The sequence below is a fragment of the Silurus aristotelis genome (genome assembly GCF_946808225.1).
Source record: "Silurus aristotelis genome assembly, chromosome: 9".
In the NCBI taxonomy this organism is placed as follows: Eukaryota; Metazoa; Chordata; class Actinopteri; order Siluriformes; family Siluridae; genus Silurus; species Silurus aristotelis.
Genome location: NC_139582.1, coordinates 18,767,470 through 18,789,985, shown reverse-complemented (window position 1 = coordinate 18,789,985; position 22,516 = coordinate 18,767,470). Strand labels below are relative to the sequence as shown.

Below are 22,516 nucleotides of genomic sequence, written 5' to 3'. Positions count from 1 at the left end.
ACTCGCTATTGGACATCATGACAAATCACGTCATCCTTTGGGAGCCTCTCGAAGCATCTCGCTGATTGGACAGAGTGCACTGCGTAGGCTGTTGAGCCCAACCGGATAATAGTGTTCCTACGCAGGGGACAATGAGAGGTTTGGGACTGGACAATTTTGAGGGGCTTTTTAAGCAGATGATGAGGCGCTAATAGTGTTAGAGGAGCAATGTGGCGCTGATGTCCTTCCTCTTGATGATGGATGCTTCTCAAATATACTTTGTGTAGTGCTCATTGAAATCAAATTTATGATATTTGAATGATTATCACGATATCTTTTTTATATTTAACCAACTTGTTCCAAGTCCCATATATTTCCACAAAAGTTCACAGTATACATATATATATAGTGAATTGTCTATAAAAGCCACTAATAAAATACTGTTCATAAGAAATAAATTACAAAATATTGCATCTTCCACTGTGTGAAAACTTACCCTTATTGACTGAAATACGAAAACCTGCTTATACTAGCAATTTTCCAGTCAGCCTATCCTGTGGCCATAACGTAATACCTAAAATCATTAAAACATACCAAAAAGACCCCTCAGTTTGCATTATATAATATATAGATTATTATGCAAAAAGAGAAAAAGCTCAGTGGTTAAGCTTCTGGTTTACTGATTGGAAGGTTGGGGTTTCAAGCCCTTGTATTGCCAATCTGCCACTCTTGGGTCCTTGAGCAAGGCCCTTAACCCTCTGTGCTCCAGAGGCACCGTATTATGGCTGACCCTGACCACAGTTTACAAACAAACTGGGAAATGCACAGAAAGAATTTCACTGTGCTCTAATGTATATGTGACAAATGCTATTCTTCTATTCTAAAAACGCAGAATTGTGCAAAATCAGAACGGTTCAAACTGAAATAAATACTATTGTAAAATTAAGCAACCACTCTATACAACCGTGGTGAGAAAAAAATTATTAGAACTAACAAGCCATCAAACTTTGAAGCTGATGCGCAACAAGGACAGATCCTGTACTGCTCTTCTTGTCAGCCAAAAACAAGAATCTGAGGTTCCTCACTAGAAACTGGACGACTAAAAAATGTAAAGAAAAATGTCTCCGGTCTAACAAGTGGAACAACTTAAAAACAAGCACAAAATGAAAAGAAAAAAAAAAACTCACTGCTTCACAGATCCAAAAGACTGAAAAGGATTTCAACATTTTATTTGTCTTCAGCTTCACATAGATAAACAGTTCACAAACATCAAATATGTACAAACATCAACGATCAAGACAAACACAAAAGCAAACTGTAAAGTGTGAAAAGTTAATAAGAGAAACGGTTCTAGGAACTTACAAATATGTAAAATTTGAATAAAAAATAAACAAGTTTTAATTTTTATTAAAGGCAAACGCAGAGAGCTTAGCCGAAGCATCCGAAGGCTTCTTCTTCTTAGCGCTGTTTTCATCAGTGTCCTCCTGGCGGTCTGCTTCGTTATTCCCCTCTTCATCTCGCTTTCTTTTCTTGAGGTCTGCACCTTCTCCAGTCGAGCCTTTTGCCTTCTCAGTCCACATCTGAAAACAGAAGATATTAGACAGATATGAGAAATAAACCGGCACTCAGATTGGATTATTCTTTGTGTTTATATATCACGGTACATTTTTCATTCTGTCTGAATTGACGTTATTTAATATTGTGTTATATCCTGTAGAAAAATATTGTGCTCTTTTTTTTTTTTGTAAAAAAAAAACTAAGCCATTCCAGGAAACGCTCGCTCTTTTCTATCGTATCCTGCTGAACCCTAAACAAAACCAGGTTTTAGAATTCAAAAAGCTTAGCAATATAACACAGATATAGACGACGCTTAAAAGAAACATTTCTGAGAAGCAAAGCTCTCAGGGGGTTTATGTGATTGAGCTATTGAGCTCCTCAGACAGATATAGTAACTTAAGAGCATACAGTATGTTATAGTCATGTGATGCACTAATAATCAGCCTACAACAAGACAAAACTCCATATAAGGCAACATTCAAACAAAATGACAACTAAACAGCGAAATCGCAATCGATGTGTTTTGTCTTCTTTCTCCGAATTCGTTGTTTCATGCGAGTCGTTACCACGTCACGAAATTCATGTGTGCGTGTTAAACCAATCAATCAAGTTTGACCTAATCTTAGAATTTGCATCTAACACTGGATTTTCTAGTGGGATTCGATTCCCCCTAAACGAATTATTAACAGAAACAATTTACAATTCCATTGATGAACAAACGCAAATAAATGCAGCCTGGCTAAATAAAACGATGGCTCGACCCTAAAGGTGCACAAAGACATTCAGGGTTTTTTTAACTGCACATTAATAGCTAATACTTGATAGATAAGACACTTATAGCAAGTTAATAGCTATCTACATTAATAGCAAAAAGACTCAATTTTCTTCTTTGTGATGCTGTTAATCTCAGCACCTTCTCCCAATGCCGCATGCATGTCATCCTGTATGTTCTACATAAAGCATTTTATCCAAAAAACACAAAGAAAAGCTTAGTGGTTACTAATCAGAAGGTCGGGGGTCCAAAACCCACTCTTGGGGCTCTTGACCGAGGCCCTTAACCCTTTGTGTTCCAGGGGCACTGTATCATGGTTGAAGAATAAACCACCTTTCACCACATTTCTTTTTTTAATATCAGAACAAATACATTTGTGGAGGTAATCAATATATAAAAAAATGGAAAAGACATGTAGGTAGACACTTTTTTTTTCTTCAAATGATGACACGAACATGATGAATTATCGGCACGTGCATGTTGAGGAAAAATTTTTTTGAACTAATCACGATCGATAAAGCCGCTATCTGGACTCAAAGCTTTCTGAGTGAGGAGGAAAACGCGCTGGACATTACCGACCCGGCGATGAGTCACCCACAAGCGCGGCATTTATGAGAGCCACAGCCTGTTGCACACGTTCGCCTTTCATCGCTCGTTCTGTTCATTCAGCCTCCTCCTCACCGAGTGCCTCCTTCTCCTCCTCCTCGACACTACATTAACATAAGATCAATAAACGCAGCCAATAAACACCCCCCCTCTCTCTCTTAATCTTCCCCCAGGCTATGTTTCCAGAGCAACGGTCCAACCAAGCTACCTCTTGTCTTGGATCTGGTGTGTTTCGAGTGCGTGTTTTGCCATGAGTGGAGTATCCCATAGAGTGCAGGGTCACGAACTCGAATACAGCAGGAAAAGAAATTGTCATTCTAATTTACCTCACTTCAAACGTACTTGATTTGAAAAGACCTAGCTGGTGTGTCTTTAAGGTAAATATCAACCTATAAGCTTTGCGATTATGCTTCAGAGATATAAGCCAGAAGTGGAAAACCGTTTAACCTCGTCATTTAGGTTAAATGAAGTTTTGAATGCCACCATCCGTCTCCAGACGGGAGAAACATCTGATGTGAAAAACGTGACATTTCAGCGATCATGGATGATGCAGGCTCTTCATGCAAACACAAAGAAGTACCTGGACTTTAGAACAACAGATAAATGACATTTTTCATTCACTGATTAAAATTATCAAGGAAATCTCCACTGTTCCATGTTTTTGCTATTTGTGAATAATGGCTCTCACTGTGGTTCGCTGGAGTCCCAAAGCGTTGGAAATGGCTGTATAACCTTTTACAGATTGAAAGAGCTCAATTACTTTCTCTTATTTGTTTTTGAATTTTTTTGGATCTCTGCATGATGTCTAGTTTTTGAGGATCTGTTGGTCTACTTCACTTTGTCAGGCAGGTCCTATTTAAAAGATTTCTTGATTGTGAACAGGTGTGGCTATAATCAGGTCTGTGCGTGGCGAGAGAAATTCAACTCAGGTGTGATAAACTACAGTTTCAACAGGGGGGCAAACACTTTCACACAGGGCCATGTAGTATTGGATTTTGTTCTCCCTCAATAATAAAAACCTTCATTTAAAAACTGCATGTTGTGTTCACTTGTGTTATGTTTTACTAGTATTTAAATTAGCTTGATGATCTGAAACATTAAAGTGTGACAAACATGCAAAAAAAATAAGTAATCAGGAAGAGGGCACTTTCACACCACTGTATGTAGACCCTCATTTTTTCTTGTTCCCCTGGTTGTATAAAATATAAAACATTTTTCTGTTTAAGTTTCCCTTTGATTTTTCTTTTTCATGCATCCACTTTTTTTTTGTAGTTTGGCTCTGGATTATTAAAAAAAAAAATGAAATATCAGTCAACACTTTTTTATTCTTTAAATTTTCTTTCTAAAATGAAAATTTAAATGTCCAGAAGGTAATTGGACCAAAACTGCAGCTATAATGTCCACCTGCAATACAAAAAAATAAAAATAAAAACGTACCTTACCTATTACCGAGTAATTTTTTTTTTGCTTTGTAGAACCGAGATCACTTATTCCACTTCGTCAAATACCAATTTGCATATATAAATATAAAGGCCTTGACAAAACCTTGAGAGAAAATAAATAAATAAAAGGTCTACTCGGTCTTCATGTTCAATCAGAGTCACAGTAACCAATCGTGGCCTTCTGTGAGATTATGTATTAGGAAGAGGGCAAACGACATCTTCAGCACATATGCGTGAATCATAAAAGGCTGACAATCCAAATCTTACCAGCCTCTCATCGCCAGGCAGAGTACGAAAACGGCTCATGGCCTCTTTAATCACGTCCATCTCCTCCAGGTCCGGGTTGTCAGCGAGGATGTTTTTCCTATTCTCCTCGAGCCACAGCTGGAAACCGGTCTTTGGTCTAAGTATTAAAAACACAAGACAAATTTTAAATGGAACAGCAGACACACAGAATATGTACATATATAATAAAAATCCACACACTTCCTGACAGCCACTCTTACTGCATAAATCCTGATCATATCATGAATGACACTGATTCACGACATACCTGGTGTTCTCCACGTTATCCACAGGTGTTGCTGCTGACTTCTCCGGTTTCTCCATTCTCGGTTTCTCCAACTCCTTCTCCTCCGGCTTTTTAGCTCCTTTAGATGCGCTCATCTTCAGCAAAGTAGCCTGAGCCTAAAACACACACAGAAAATGGCTTTATAATACACACACATTCTATCTTTGTTCCTATTGAATTGACCATTAGGTGCATCTCTTTTCAAGTTTTTTTTAGCAAACATAAAACAATTGCAATAGGTTCTAAAAGCAGACAAGCTAAAAAGGCTGTGTGTGTGTGTGTGTGTGTGTGTGTGTGTGTGTGTGTGTGCCTTGGAGCGTGGTTTTGGAGCCAGAGGCTTCAGCACTGGAGCTTTAGACGATGCTGTGAGTTTCCTGTTAGATGCAGTCATGGTGTCCAGAACGTTGGTAGCTCTGGGCTGTGGTGATGACGAAAATGGCTTTCCAGATCCACTGACCTGCTCATTTAAAATGCAGGAGGGATAGCATTGAAGACCAACTAGAACTTGCATATAACTTCTTTACATTTGATAAAAAATTAAAGAGTTAAAATAAAATAAGAAAAATTTAATCACCAAACATGGGCTCACCTTAAAGGGGTTCACACGACCTTCTTTACTGACTGTAAAAAGTATAAAAAATTATTATTATTTTTTTAATCAGCCATACAAAACAAAAAAAGGTTCATCTACACAAAACACTTTCCTTTTAACCTGAAGGACTGTGAGGAACACATCTCAAAATAAATTCCAAAATAGAAACGTAGAAGATGAAGGAGGCGGAGCTTCAAAACACATCATGTTGTCAATCAATTTAGTTACAATTATTAATCGACTAATTTGCAATTGAAATTTCATTGCAAAAAAAGACTGATTTGTTAAACGGAGAGAAATCGAGGAGGGAAAAGGGGCGGAGCTTTCAATGTGTAAAATCGTCGAGTTCGAAGCATAGGTGTAATCATAAAAGCGTCACATATAAATCGTCATATCTGGGGTTTTTTTTATTGTTTGATAAAATGACAGAACTTGTTACAACACCCATAAGGGTGATCAATGGCTAGTTCTCAAGGAAGATTGTAATATTTGTTGCTAATGTTTTGTAGGCAAACTGACTTTTCATGATTTTTCAATGATCATGTAAAATTTGGAAAATTCTGTCCGATAGAATACGTTAAATTTCGAGCCATTAGTTTCAGTCATGGCTTGAAACGTATTGGTTTCCTTTTTGTCAATGCATTCCTAAACAACAACTAACAGCTAAGTTTAAAAAAAATAAAGACTAGAAGGAATAAAGAGTTTCAAAAGTTTCCAAACCTCAAAGAAAAATGCAATAAACAAAAGGCATCCTCTCACCAGGTTTGACTGAAGGTTTTTCAGGTGATTTTGTACCTTTAATGAACGGATTTACACCTGCAATGAGAAAATGTGGGACAAAAGTGGATATAGTTGGTCAGAGATGACAGTCAGATAGTTTGACATGCTCCTAATAAACATACGTACGTGATTTTTTGTTTTCTGGGCCTTCTTCCGATTCCATCGGTTCGTCCTGTGGCTCATCATCCTCCTGCTGTTCTTCATCAGAATCTTCGTGTGCTACTCTGGCGATGCGACCAGCATGATTAAACCTGCAAATGGCAATAAAGTGTGAAACCAGTTTCAATTTCTTTTGTACACAATAAAGGCAAACGTTTGTTTAAACCTGACCATAAATTTGGTATGCGCTTTTTAAACATCTCATTCCACATTTCTAATAACCTCCACTCTTTTTCTAGATTTTGGAGTGTTTGGAGATTTGTGCTCATACAGCCACAAGGATGTTAGTAAAGTCAGGTGCTGATGTAGGTGGGGCGAGGAAGCCTGGGGTGCAGTCAGCATTCCAATTCACCCCTAGTGTTTAATACAATTGTGTGGATGTCCTTGTCAGGTGTCCCAATACTTTTGCCTATACAGTCTATATTTTAAAACAGAAAATCAATTAAATAAAAAATATTATTTTTCCTCATTTTCCATAATGAAGATAATCCATTCAGGTGGGTTCAACATTGAATGATTCCCACCCTTGTTCATGAAGCTCCGCCCCCAGAATTTTTTGGTGACCCATACACTGAAATCCAGAAGTTCGTTTTTTCATTGAGTCGATAACATTCGCTAAGCACGTGGCTTGACCCATTATATTTTTTTATTTTTTTAATAATTGTAAAAAAGTACCTGGAATTTCGTGCCTGGCTGCGATAGGCCGCTTCGTCCTCTGGCTCGGCCTCCACCTGTAGCTGACTGGCTTTCTCCAGAGCGAGCTCGTTGAGCCTCTGAGCGAGGAGCATGCGTCTGGAGCGTGAGGCGTAGCGGATGGCGAGCGTCACCACGTTCTGCGTCATCATCTCGGCCAACTCGACGCAGCGGAACTCGCGTTCCAGCTTACATGAGAGCTGACAATAAAATAAAAATCACTCAAATCTGTCAGAAGATTTTAAACCAGATTACCAAAAAACATTGTTGCAACAGGAAATTGGAAATCGTCTACTAATAAAAAAGCTGATTGTGTCATCATATTTTATCATTTATTTATTTTAAAATTCTTTATTGATCCCATGGGGTAATAGCTATTTCTTTGCATATCCCAGCGATATTAGGAAGCTGGGGTCAGAGCACAGGGTCAGCCATGGTACACCACCCCTGGATCAAAGAGGGTTAAGGGCCTTGCTCAAGGGCCCCAAGAGTGGCAGCTTGGCAATACCAGGGCTGGAAACTCTGACATTTCGATCGGTAAACCAGAGCCTTAATTACTGTCTTAACGTCTTCTCCAGTTAGTCAAAATGATCATTGGATCATTATAGTGACTTGGTTCTGTGAATCTCGTTCATCAACTTACCGCGAACATCTTCATCAGCAGCTCCTGCTGTTCCTTCCCCTGCTGCCTCTGACTTTCCTGGTCTGTCTCATAACCGGTGGACGACAGGAAGTCAAAATGGTTATGGAAGAGCACCGAGCGCCAGTACTGCTCCTGTAGAAACATAAGGATGTTTTTTCTCATCATAACTGACTGGAGCTCAATCGTGCCTTTCAGAATCATCAGTAATACTGACAGTGATTATGATCAGTGATGACTGCATTAGAGTCACGTCATATGGGTTTACTCAATTCTGCAATTAGCGTGCTACAGAAAACCTTATTGGTGCTCATGACACCCACTAAGAAAGAAAATGACACTTGCCGTCCTGCAGATTATTATTATTTTTTATTTCTATCTAATTCAGTCATTGTTGGATCTAAATTACATTGTGTACATTTTTGTGAAACTGGTAGCAGGGTAGAGTTGTAAACCTCTCACAACCCTCTTCATACCAAGGGTCCAAAAATACAAAAAATAACTAGAATGAATGAACAAATTTAGTTGTATTAAACTGTATTATTATTATTATTATTTTAATGGCTTCTAGAGCACAGAATCTTTTAAAAACCTCAGATTTTGTAAATCACCTAATAAGAAAACTCTGTTTGGAACACAGCCTGCTAGTGTTTGGCTCTTTAGCCACGATATCAGTAAGAAGTAAATGGTTGCATAATCGTCAAGTCTGATCCTGAATGAAACCATTGATTGTAAATCCAGGGCACAGGTCATGGCTCTGGTCTCTGATTCTAAGGTTAGAAAAAGTTGGAAAGAAGTAGGCAAGAAAAAAAACAGAAAGAAAGGACAGACAGAAAGAAAGAAACGTAGCTGAATAAATATATTGAAATCTTGGGTGGGTAGGTATACAGACAGACAGAGCTACTAGTTGACCCATATCTCTTTATCCGTGCCCTCTAACAGAAATAACAGTTTGCGCAGGTGATGTAAGAGGAGCAGGGGATCCATGTCAGAGTGCTGATGGTTATCTGCCTGAACCTGCCCACACCGGCACGACAGGTACAGACCAGTTTTACAGGAACCAGCTTTTATTACATTTCCTTCTCAGCCTGAGCAAACAACATAGCGGCTGATATTAAAACAAACACTAAGCACACACACACACCTCCATCTGGCCTTTCTCTGTGCTGGTCTGGCAGAAGGGCATTTGGAAGGGCAGGATGGCCACAGCGGGGCGAGGAAGAGTCGGGGGAAAGACGACTCCTTTACAGGGAATGCACCTAAGAGAAGTGAATTACAGAAAGCAGAAGCAACGGTCAACATACAACATTTTCAAACACTATTTTTACACTTTCAACATGAGTAATAAACTAATTATTGCCTTTGTTCTTTTTTTCCCAGCTAATCATTTGGCTGAAGATGATGAGAGCAATGATTTTCCTGCTTTATTCTTTTTTTTTTTGGACATTTTACACAAACTGCATCTTACATTATTTTTTTCACTTGTTTTCCACAAGTTCCTCCTAAAGACAGAAAATAACAAACCAGTATTTCAGGATAAGTCACACCGAGAGCTGAATAATATACAATTAAATAATAGTAGAAAATATAATAAAATGCTATAAATGATCATTATAATTGTTTATCCCTAATGAGTGAGCCAGTGGCGAATGTGGCAAGGAAAACTTTAGAGGAACCAAATAACTGGAGGAAGCTGTTGGTGAGTGTTTGCTTAGGTCACAAACTTACAAACAAGAGGATTAGCGACGTATTTAAGCTTGCATGGAATTTCAAGTTGAGTAACAATTAGCCTAAAGCCCTTGGATTCTCAAACCCACCATAAAATGTTCAACTTAGCAGTCCAGTTTCGGTGAAAAATCACATGATTTTACTGCTTTAAAAGAGTAGTAAGTAGTAAGTAAGTAGTCAAGTCAAGTTTATTTGTATAGCGCTTTTCACAACAGACATTGTCTCAAAGCAGTAAGTAGTAAGTCAGTTATTTAAACATTTGCATCACATTTGGGTCCACTGATATGACTGGCTGAGTGACATGCCAGCATTCCCTATAACCGCACTGGAATGTTTAGTTGTAGACATGCTTGTCTTTCCTGTATTTCGTATAAACGCACTGAAATAGCCATTGTGTGTAGCACGTTGTTCCATGTCAGATAAAGAAGGAGGAGAAGAAGAAGAAGAAAATGGGCTAGAAGAAGGGCTAGAAGAAGAAGAATAGGGGCTAGAAGAAAAAGGGGCTAGAAGAAGGTGAGGAAAAATGCTAGAAGAAGAAGATAAACGGCTAGAAGAAGTAGGGCTAGAAGAAGAAGAAGAAAAAGGGATAGAAGAAGGTGAGGAAAAGTGCTAGAAGAACAAGAAGAAGAAGAAAAGGGACTAGAAGAAGTAGTAAAAGGGCTAGAAGAAGAAGGGTTATAAAAATGTGTGTGAATTGTAGGATTTATATCTGTTAGCTGCTCCCTGTCTTACTGCAGCTGGAATTAAAATGGACACTAAACTATTTATCTATTAGTCAAAAAAAATAATAAATAAATAGAAGGTTGATGTTCTTTCTCTACATTTAAATTCAGAAAATCCTTCATTTAACGACCTAAAAGCTCGTAAATTGGGCCACTGGCTATTAAGAAGTCATCAAACAGGAAAATCGTCAGCAGGAAAACCATACAGCACACCTACAAGTCTCACCTAAGCTGCTGGGGATTCTCATGGATGCCGACGACCCAGTAATGATCGGACCTGCTCTTACAGCTCTCTCTGGTGTTACAAACAGGAGTCCATGTGTTCCCCATAGAGCGATTCAGCATTCGCACCTTGCCCTCCGAGTCCACGGCACACGGTGTTCCTGCGCCACAAACGCCCCGAGTTTAAATCTACCACCATCCTATTATCAACATCCAATTTCTATTTCAGAAAAACAAGGTGCCTTCCGTCATAAAAACTCGACAGGATGACAACGGACAAATCACCTTCTGCGCTGAAGCCCATCCATGCCAGGTGTGACTTCCGAGATATAGGCAGAGCTTCTCCGTGGATGATCTGCCTCCGTTTGGGGCCGAGCTGCAGAAGCTGTACAGCGAGAGCCTGATCTCCGTCGAACCCGGTCCCTTATATGAACGTTATCCAAATGTTATTCATGTGACACGATACAATTTTGATGAACAAACCGATTATGAAATGTTCTTCGTACCTCTGTGGTAGACTATAAGAAGTTGCTCTCCATGTCCGGCCATGCACACCACAGGTCCGGGTAAGCTGAATATCTCTCTCTGGACTCCGCCGATGGAGAAGAGACGCACAAGCATGGCGCTGGTGGCCACCGCGGCCCAGCCTTGTCCCAGACACAACGCCCTCACGTCTTCGCCTTTCGGCAAATCCACTATCCACTCCTTATTCGTGTCCCAGGAGGAGAAGTGCAGGCACTGTAGTTTGCTAGAAACAAGGTACACCAGAGGCAAAAATATTGGGACACCTGAGTTTTCCAGCTATATAGCAGTTTCTAACTCAAACCACACCATTGGAGGTCCACACTTGTATGCAATGACTCCAGATGCTGTCTTTTTCTCTTCTAATGAAATACAAGACCAAAACCTGTTCCAGCATGACCATACCCCTGTACACAAAGCCAGCTCTATGAAGATAGTTTCCATGGTTTCTAGTGGAAGCTCTTGACTGGCCTGCTATATAAAGCTCTGACCGAAACCCTATTGAACACCTTTGGTATAAATTGGAACAATGACTGAACACAAATTATTATTATTATTATAATTATTATTATAATATAACACACACCTAGCGAGTTCGTCTGTGCCTTCGCAGGCAAGAAGAACGGCCTCCTGTGAAAGATCGGCCATTACGTGCTCCAGCGTGTTGGTAAGGTGCATGGCGTGATGGACGGCGGTGTCGTGGAACTCCACATCGATGGCGTTGTCCTGTTCGTCGTTGTAGCTGCGCACAATACCCACCGAGTTCCAAACCTGAATGCATGCACAAACACACACACACACACACACCCCTTACAGGTTGTATAAACAGCGCCGTGCTAAACGTTCTCCCCGTCATAAAGGTAACAATCCCTCAGTAAAAAAATAAAAAAATACTGGCACTGGAGACTCCTTCTGAAAAAAGACTCAACACCAATCAGATTCATGTATTCAGCAGATCTGTTATCCCATTTACTTTCTTTTATCCATCACAAAAGCTTTTTAACTTCTCACCATGAAACGGTGCATGAGGTGAACAGGTGTGGAGCCGGGCTGGAAGGCCCTCTGTGGCACAGTGGGCATAGGACCCTCATATACCGGCCGTGGTGGTGGTGCTGGTGCTGCAGCAGCAGGAGGCGCCAAAGTGGGAAAAATATCGCTCTGTCCATCATCGTCAGCCAAAGGATCTGCCCTCATTGAGCCAGTTTCTGTAAAAGAACGCTAAAACTGAATGGAGATCAAAGAAATGGATATTTGGTTTGTTTTAAAAGATACAAGACGCTGATAGCGGATCGAGTCAGTCGCAAGACTCGCACCTCGAGAGTTTTCGTCATCGTCTAGGATGTTCGCTCTGGTGCGCGGTTTGCGAGCGGACGGCATGAGGTCGTCGTCGTCCTCTTCGCCCCCTGAGACGCTCCGACATTCATCCAGCAGGCCGCCGTCATCCTCGTCAAACAGATCATCATAACCGTTCTGCTCTTTAGTCTTAACAGCCTGATGACCAATCACACACACACCTTTTTTATATGGGCATGCTCAGGTGTCCACAAACTTTTGTTCATACAGTACATAGGTGTAAAAGCAAATAGAGAGACACTGACTGTGGTGTTCTTGGTAGAAGTGGAAGATGAGGAGGATGAGGAAGATACACACACTCCATCCAGCAGGCCCAAGCAGCCCTCTGTGTCCGTGTAAGCGATCTGTGCCCCGGCGGGATGCCAGGCCATGCCGCACACCGTGAAGCCCTTCTCATGCTTCTGTCTAAAAAAAAAAAAAAAAGAACAAAAATAAAGATTGAGTATGAAAGAGATTTGGGGGAACTTCCACATGATTTTTTTCATACATCCTGTAATAAATATGCTGATGGATATTTCGAAATGTTGACTGGAAGCAAGTGCTGAAAATTTCAGTGTCCTGGTGCTTTGGTTCATATAGTGTATTTTAATAAAAAATATATAATGTCTGTCGATTTAGTCTGTTGATCGATCATTTATTGGCAAAAACACTTTCAAATCTCATTTTCTTTGCATGCGAGATCAACTAAAAACAAACACACCAGAGGGCCCTGGAAGCGATATTAAAACATCTGAGTACCTCTCAATGCACAGCTTAGCTTCCACATCCCAAATGCAGAGGGTCCCTCCAACAGTTCCCGCTGCCAGAAACTTCCCACACGGTGACCAAACCACCACGTTAACAACCTGCTGAATCAGAGCGAAGGGAAACCCTGAACAATGGACTTAACATTATACTGGCACAAAATACAGAAAATTAAAAAAACTAAATTTGGTTATTTATTTTGAGTAGCATAAAAGTTAAACGTGAAGCATCAATAAAATAAAAAGTGTGCATTAGATACAAGTTGGAATTTGTATCGTGATGCATCGTTTTTAACATATTTGTATCAGTAAAAACAGATTTTTACATATAATTATAAGATGCACTTTATTTAGAAAGTGACTAATAATTTGTGACCAATATTTTTGATTGCTTTCTCTTTGCTAAATGGTTTCTCAAGTGCGTTCTCTCAGCACCACTACTGCTACATGAATATGATGCATCACAACACTATGGAGACCGAGGCATGTCCTGAGGGTCACATAAAATACAGATTAACATGGCAGAGGTAGAGCTGTAACTTCCTGCAGACAGAACAGGAAGTAAACGTCTGGTTTTGCTTTCATCTTTTTTCTTTTTGCACTACAAATGTTTGTGAAAGGGCCATGCGTTAGAAGTTAAGTACAATTTTCATTTGCTGTCTGTCTGAACCAAAGAAATAAAAGCTAACTATTTGTACCACACTGAATTGTATAGCATTGTGCTCAATCAAATTGAATCACACTGCATTGTAATAGGGTTGGATCGTATCGTATCATTGGCTATGCATCGAGATGTGAATCGCATCAGCCTCGGTTATGGAGATGCACATCCCTATCATTATGTACACAACCTTCATGTTGCCATTCTCAAATCTGGTTGGTCTAGAAGATCTGGATTCACTTTCCGAGTGACATTTCCTGTACAGAGAACTTCACTGAGCATTTTTGGACGGAATCTCCAGCATCAGCATTTTCTAAAAGTCAAAGGTAAACTACACTTTCATACCATGAACATGGAGATTCAAGACAAGCTGCATTTTATTTCTTGCTTTTTTTCCCCAAGCTTGTTAGCGCTGGCATGTTGCTGTGGTATAAGAGAAACAAAACACTTTGGGACATTCTGTTCTAGACCAAAAATCATCTTCAGGGTGATGAGAGCAATTTGAAAGACACATCAAACCAGATTATTGCCTTGTTATATTTATCAGCTCATTTACCCCTGTTATGTTTCTCATCAGAATGTTTTCTTCTTCAGTTCATCAAACTCATCTTGTGTCTTACACTGAGATAACTATGATACCAAAGTAAAAGACATGCCCCCTATCAGCTGCTTTCCAATGTAAACTGTACTGACCAGAGTGAGAAGGTCATCAGAAAGCGTGCCAACATGATTCCAGGAGTCTCTCTCATACAGCTGTACTGTGGTGTCCACTGGAACTGCAAGCAGCTACACACACACACACACACACACACACACACACACACACACACACACACACACACACACACACACACACACACACACACACACACACACACACGTAAACAAGAAAAAAAGGAGTATAAACAAGCAGTATAAACATTCTCCTCATTCTGCAAAACATCTCGTAAAGTAAAGATCTAACACTTTTCATAACCTTGTCTTTTTCACACTAAGAACCTTCTCGTACCTTCCCGGATCCCTGCCAGGCGAGTCTGCACAGAGATTTAGCGTTGCTCACGTCACTCGACTTCTGCAGAACCTTCCAGTTTGCCACTTGAGTCTTGGAGGAAACGAACAAGCGAAAAACAAATTGAAGGTGGAATTGTGCAATAATTTTAAAATTCGAACAAGTCAAAAAAAAAGTAATTGTCTCAAAGAAACATTGCTAAAATTCTCTTTTTTTTTGCTTAGAAAAAAAATAGACCTTTACAACACAATTACTGGGTCGTAGAGCAATCAGTATTCCTTAAATACAGAGTTCCCCATTCACAAAATCATAACAGAGGAATAAAATTCCTCACCTGCTCCTCTATAGACCACACCACCACTGAGCTGTCACAACTCGAGGAGGCCTGTGAAGGATCAAACCAGTATTAGCAAACCATGAACATGAACTCAGGGCATTTCTTTTAATTCAAATGTTTGAGAAAACTCATACAGAGATCTACAGTTTCCAAGAAGGATGAGATGGATATCGGTCATTTTAGCCGACTTTGGAGCTCGATTTGTACTTAAAATAACCACTCCGATAAGCTCAATATATTTCAGTAATTTTTCCTGAATTTTTAGGAATGATTTTTAAAACCTTTATTCACTGACATTTTTTTCCATTTGTTTCTTACAGCATATGAGTCAGAAATGGAAAAAAAGACATAATTGTGCAAAAATATGGACCGGATTGTATCATTACACCTCTACAAAATAGAATAAATAATACCGTTAATGAAATAAATATTACATAAATCTTCTTTGTCATGCAACAAAATATTAATAATTAAAACAGTCCAAAATATAAATTTTTTTAAATGTGTATTAGTTTTCTTGCATGTCAGCTTATGACCAAATAAATGTTTATATATTTATGTTTGTATATAATACAGTTTATATAGAGTCCCCTAAGATTTTTTAATTAATTCGCATATATTCCCATAAAGTCCAGGTAAGTTTCCAACTTGGAATATTTCCCAAATTCCCCAGATGAAGGTTTTTGGACCTTTTCCAGAAAAACACACACACACACACACACACACACACACACACACACACACACAAAGAGAAAAAATGTCTGTTCTACTTACAACATACTCATCAGCAGGGTCAAATGTCACACTGAGAACAGGTGCATCGTGTCCACGGAGGGTCTTCTGCTGACTGCTGTCCATCACTTCGATCACCTTTATCATGAAGTCACTTATGCCAAGACAGAGAAGAAAAAAGAGAAATATAGAAGATGATCATATAAAAAGCTGCTCGCAGATGGGAAATGAGAGCAAAACTCATTTCCTAATCCTTCAGAGAGAGAAATCAAATAACCTGTTGGGGCCTCAGCTGCCAGCTCGTGCCCGATCAATACGCAACGCTGGATCGATGATGGAGTGACATGGTGCTTAATGTTTCCGAGTTAAAAAAAATAATAAATCTTTACATTCAAACAGTCAGGCACTTTGTGAGAGCAGAAATTATGTAAAATGATGACTTCCTGTTCCTCCCTATTGCAACAAACACTCTCATGTACTGATGACATGCAGGACCTGGCCACTAGAGGTCTTTCAAGAGCTTTACTCCACATATAACCTCTCTGATCATCTCGTCATGTTTGATCAACAAGTACAAACAAGCATAAACCAAAATGTTGCAACTTCTACATATTTCTATGCTGCAAGTGTTTACACTTTTATAAATCAAATGCATGCACAACATTCCGTTACTTATTGCAGGGTTCTTTAACTTTGTAAACCATTGACCAGTTTTGGTTGAAAAATATACCTACAGACTGACAGGTGGAGTGTGTGTGTGTGTGTACATATATAACTACAGTATCAGTACAGTACACCCCTCACATTTCAGCAACCATTGTAGTAGATCTTCTTAAGGGACAATACTATAGAAATGAAACTTGAGAGAAAATGTAAAACCCCCCTTTGTGAAAACGTTTAAAGTTGGTCATTATAAGCATGACTGGTTGGATTTATGTGAAATGGAAATGCTTTTCCATTTGTCACATTAACTAAAGTTAATAAATGATTTCAAAGTATTGTTTATTATTTGTTAAAAGTTTTAACATTTACTAATACATTTTTAAATTAAGTTAACTTGAGTTAATGCACTTTGAACTAACATGAATGAGGTACAGCGTAAGGTCTCGGTGTCAAAACAAACAGTATCAGTGATTGACCTCTAGAGCCCACTCTCGTACTGTTTACAGTCAACCCGCGATTCGGAACTCGAGGCTCGAAAATTTGCGGCCTCTCATTTGGAATCTAACTAACAGCAAGTTGCGGATTATATTAAAATTCACATGAATCTGCAGCGGGACCGAAAGTACAGGAACGTAATCCGGAATAACATTTTAACCTATTTAGCTATTTTTAACACACTATTGTATTCAAGTGACAATGTCTAGATGAACTTACTAAGGTACCATAGGGGCTGTGGGGGTGCGTCAAAAATTCGCTTAGAACATCTTAGAACGTAACCCCCCGTGTTCTGGGGAACCACTTTAATGACAGTGGACCTTCTCAGCCGCCCCAGCACAGACGCAACCAGGAAAAACTATCGATTTGGCCAATAGCTGATGGTTCCGGCAATCACCTATTTGTGCCGATTAATCGACAATAGATATTTCCCCAGAACCTTCTTGCGACCCAGCAGCAAATCTTTTTTTGCCTGGTACTGGGTTGCAACCAGGTGGTTGGAGACCTCTGAATTATTGTGATGACATTTACATATGCACCATTATTATAATGTCCTTTTTTTAAATAATTTTTTTATGATCGGGATTATGCATAAATTGATGTCTAATCATGATTAAACATCAAAAAGCAGGATTTTTACACTGCAAAAATATTGAATTTGATAGAACAATAAAATTATAATCCGTACCATCATTTTATGATATTTGATCAAATGTAACTGATAAATAAGGGGGTGTTTGTTTTACCTGGAGCCTGCAGCGACTCTTGTGCCACTGGAGTTGAAGGTGACATGGTTTGCATTGGTGGTAAAACGGGTCAGAATTCCATCGGGGTCTCCATCAGGGTACGTGTGGATCTGAACCGTGTTGTTGGAAACGGCGGTGACTAATTTTCCACCCTGTAAGCGGAGACAAGGCACAGATTGGATCTTTAACACACATTTATCTCTGCAAAGCTGCTTTAAGACAATGTCTATAGTTAAAAGCACTATACAGTGCTTAAGAAGGATGAGTAGGAATCCGATCATTTTAACCCACTTCGGATCCCAATTTCTAGTCAAGATTTTTTTTTTGTTTCTTACTGCATATAATTCAGAAAAAAAGATGCATTTAGTCAATTTGGTAAAAAACAATCAAATTAAATCAAAGCCAGTATCGTAAATTCAGTATCGCCGATTTAGGATAAAGATAAAAAAAAAAAAAACTGACATAATTTAACATTTACCAATAATGTTACGATACAAAAAAAAAATCTATGCGAAATTATTTGTTCGAGCTACATTTTAAATTTAAGAGCCAATAATTTCACGCATCACCAAACTTAAGACTTACTTTCAAAGCAAACGAGTAGGCCTTTTCTCCAACGTTTATGGATTTAGGATCGTCGTCGTCTAGACTTTCCCAGATGCGCACATCTCCGTCGCTCCCACACGTCACGATGCACCTAGCGCAGAGACGCAAAACACAGAGACAATCCACTCATAACCTTTATGATCTTAAAACGCATTATAATTATTATTATAGTTAGGAAAACGAATAACGAGAATCACAGAGACGGAAAAGGACAAGAAAGGACAAAACAGGCAGCTAAAAGATATAAAGAGCAAACAGGTGGTATAAATAAACAGCATGGGGTTAAACTCCGCCCCTTTGTCTTATTCAAATATAATATTATTTGTTGCATACATTCATATAGAGTACGACATGCAGCAAAATGCTTAGTACAACTGTCCAACAAGATAAAGAATTAGAATAGAAAAGAAAATTAATAAATTTAAATAAACCCAAGTATAAAAAGTATAAAATAGAGAATATATGTATTGTGTATATAAAATGTATATACACAGACAGAAAGGGATGGGTATGTATATGACACAGATATTGAACAGTTAAACAGATTTAAAGTGTCCCAGTGTGATGAAAGTGTTCATGTGCTGATATTAAAGAGACATGAAAGTTCATCATTCCAGTCCATATTTTCCATGAAAAAAACTCATCCACATAAAGGCTAATAAAAATACACAGAAAAGTGAGAAGTAATTTTTTTCTCCAGACCCAGGCTGTAGATTCATGCGTGACAGAACCGCAGCATGCACAATGGAACCTTCTCTCAAGTTTCTCGTCACTTACTTGCCATGCTCATCAAAGCAGACGTCCGTGTGGCCCTCGGAGTGACCGTAGCGCATCGGTTTCCTCTCGCACGGCATCGTGGGTCCTCTGTAAAGGCACATAGAGGAAGAAATTTGTAATTGGCAAACATTCATTGATTCATTCATTCATTTTCTCCCGCTTATCCGTAATTCGGGTCGCGGGGGCAGCAGTCTAAGCAGGCCCCCGCCTTCGACTGCTGCCCAATCCTCACAGCACCGTCCCTTACGGTCCCTCCTGCAGGTGGTGAGCCCACGGGAATAATTGGCAAACATATTTATAAAAAAGAAAATTGTATTAACATTGTGAATTGAAAAAGATTGTTATATTTGATTTAGTTTTAGTTCACTATCATTGCAACTCTGATCACCGTGGGTTAATAAAATAATTAAAAAAAAACTTTTTTCCGAGAACCCTGCTAGTCCACCTTGAGAACCTCTGGTGTAAAACAATAGCACGGTCTAAATTCAAGAAAAGTTTAAATGCCAAGTAAAAGAAAGAAACGAAGTTTAGGATTCAGGTTTGCAGTGTCAATAAAGTCAATATCCAGCAGACATAAAAGCAGGCAGTTCCATTAACACAAAAAATAAACAATCTTTATATACCACCTTCTGCAAACTGTGTAACATTTATCTTTTTCCCCCCAATCATTCATTCAGCTACCACCATTATCTTTACCTATAAATGTTGGTGAAACCCATCCTTTACTATTATTATTATTATTTTTTTAAGTAACACGTGATTCACTTATAGCCCCTTCATGACCCTCTGTCCCAGGTACCACTTCAAGTGCTGGCTACTGGTTGGATACTGTTATTAATCTTGACAAATCACCGCTTCAGAAGTGAAAAGAGAATTGTTTTGCTCATTACTGCTTCAAGGTGTGGCAGTTCTAATCACACATTACTTACTTTAAATACACTGATTTGGCTGTACACCACAAAAACACAAGGTGGTATCAAAAGGTTTCGAGACTAGCTGTTTACAAAAAAGTACTTTCTTTATACACAATATAAAGAAAATCTCGCAAACATCCCGTACCATCTAGAGACGTACCAGTGCCAATTGGATCCCACTTCATGTATGGAGTTTTGACATTGGACCTCCTGGAGTGTTTATAGGCTCTGGCATGGAGAAGCTGATGTTGGATATGTGATGACCACAAATGTTGATCTATTTTATGAGTTGCTCAGTAGCTCCTAGTTTTATAACCATTAAGACTGTAGAAAGAACATTACTTATAATTACACACTCCAGTGTTTTGTATTGTTGAAGGATGATCGCACTCTAGATGTCACCCAAATGAGGATGGGTTCGCCTTTTGAGTCTGGTTCCTCTCAAGGTTTCTTCCTCATAACATCTAAGGAAGTTGTCATCAGGGATAAATGCAAACCAATTACCATGACTGTTGATTTCTGTAAAGCTGCTTTGAGACAATGTCTGTTGTGAAAAGCGCTATAGAAATAAACTTGACTTGACAATATCACCCTCAAAATAGCCCCTATACACAGCATTACAGCGCTCCTGACACTTCTGCAATGCATCCTGGAAATCTTCTTTTTGAAGCCTGTCAAGAACCTTCTGTGAATTGAGATGGATTTCCAGAGTGGTGTCAAAACGTCGATTTTTGAACCGGATCTACACATTTAGAAAGATGGTGAATTCAGCAGGAGCCAAATCTTTGAGTAGGGTGGGTGCAGAAGTGAGCCATCTTGCTTTGGCATACTGACTTATGAAGGTCGGTGCTCCCTATGACTGTGCTGCCATCTTTTGGAGTGTTACAAAACTAGTCTCAATACCACCTTGTATGTTTTTTGCATGACAGAAACAAATAAAAAAGAAAAAAATGCACCACACAACTAAATGTAAAAATTGCATCATGGGGGTTCTGCGTCTTCTACGAATAAAAACGTATAAGACTCCAGACTGCTAAAATGCATTGTGGGGTTTCAGGGATATCCTACGCCACACTTCCTGTTTAATGGGGAAAAATATAGAACAGAATATCTACAGTAGGTTACTGTTTACTTGATGCAGCTTTAGATCCAATGCTGACTTGCTGCATACTAATGATAATTAGGGATGAGTGATGGTATGACGAGAAAATTAACAAGATGAAAACTAAAGCAACAAACAAACAAACAAAAACAAACAAACAAAAGATTAGTGCCCTGATTTTTTTTTAATCCATGCAGTCAATATGGAGGTGTAAAAAAATTAAAAATAAAAACAAATATAGTATCTGGAGGGGAAATAATGAATAATCATGAAATCATAAAGATGTTAAATGTTAAAACAATGAAATGATAAAAAACAACCAGCAACGTGACATTAAACACTGTGCCGTAATACACACAAAAAAAACCACGAACAACGAATAATTAAACATATTAAAGTACTGAACCAACATTATATAAAGATGTTTATAATAAATACTACTATTATTATTATTATTATTTATTCACCTCGTTATTGGCGGCAAGTCTCTTCTTACACACAGCTTTCAACTTCAGTCTCCCGCGCCAGACTGATGACGTCGAGAAAAAGGCGTAGACTTTTGTGTTTCTCCCTCTGCTATTGGTCTAAACACACACACAGTTTGGCCCCGCCTTCCAATTGCATCACGTGTAAAGCCGGTAGAACATTTACAACAAAATGGAAAAAAAGCAAAACTGACCTTCGGATAACCTTGTTTCAGTTTTTTGTTTTTATAAATATGCATGATAATATGTTTTGCGCAAATAAATAGATGTGTTAAAATTTTATTTTTGGCTTAAAATAACTTCCTTTAATGAAAGGCGCCCACGAGGACGGGACCAATCAGGATTCTCCGTGTCATCCGGGTATTTTGGGCTGATAAATATATTCAACTTTCTTAGTCCATCTACAAAAATAATAACATTTTATATATAAATATATATATATATATATATATATATATATATATATATATATATATATATATATATATATATATATATTGACAAAACAGAAAAACATTTCTATAAAGTAATATTTGGTAAGTAAATAATATATTATGAAAAGTCTAAAATGAGTCTATACGCACATACCGGAAACACATACCTCGTGTTTATGGGATATGTATTTTTTTTTAATTGCTGTACCGGAAGTAAGAGAAACACGTTTACAGATTGGAAATACAATCACAAAAAATGAACAAATTAATTACGTGTTTAGTTTGTAATTGAATAAATAAGTTTGAATCAATACTTCCGGCTAATAATGGGTTTAATATCGTAATCCTTCTTTTCAAAGGATACTGGCTAATTCTTTTATATTCTCTCTAGGCTATAAACCAAATAATGCAGGCCATCCGACACCTGGATGCTTTTTACCATTGGGAAAGAAAGACACTTTGCTTCTGTCTTTT

General features: G+C 38.6%; 1 protein-coding gene across 1 annotated transcript; it reads right to left on the bottom strand.

Moving 5' to 3' along the window:
- Positions 1–1,194: 1,194 nt before the first annotated feature.
- On the bottom strand, positions 1,195–21,676 carry wdhd1 (WD repeat and HMG-box DNA binding protein 1). The gene is made up of 26 exons (XM_083549648.1): positions 21,591–21,676; positions 19,108–19,194; positions 18,310–18,421; positions 17,725–17,876; positions 15,863–15,974; positions 15,086–15,136; positions 14,752–14,844; positions 14,436–14,528; positions 13,077–13,183; positions 12,584–12,743; positions 12,299–12,476; positions 11,997–12,190; positions 11,572–11,756; positions 10,970–11,211; positions 10,749–10,886; positions 10,468–10,624; positions 8,936–9,050; positions 7,795–7,926; positions 7,134–7,351; positions 6,426–6,550; positions 6,279–6,335; positions 5,517–5,548; positions 5,238–5,384; positions 4,910–5,043; positions 4,624–4,759; positions 1,195–1,559 (listed from the first exon to the last, which is right to left on the bottom strand). The coding sequence occupies exons 2-26, from the start codon at positions 19,182–19,184 to the stop codon at positions 1,377–1,379; spliced, it is 3,330 nt and encodes a 1,109-aa protein (XP_083405774.1). The 5' UTR covers positions 19,185–19,194; positions 21,591–21,676; the 3' UTR covers positions 1,195–1,376.
- Between the last annotated feature and the right edge of the window lie 840 nt (positions 21,677–22,516).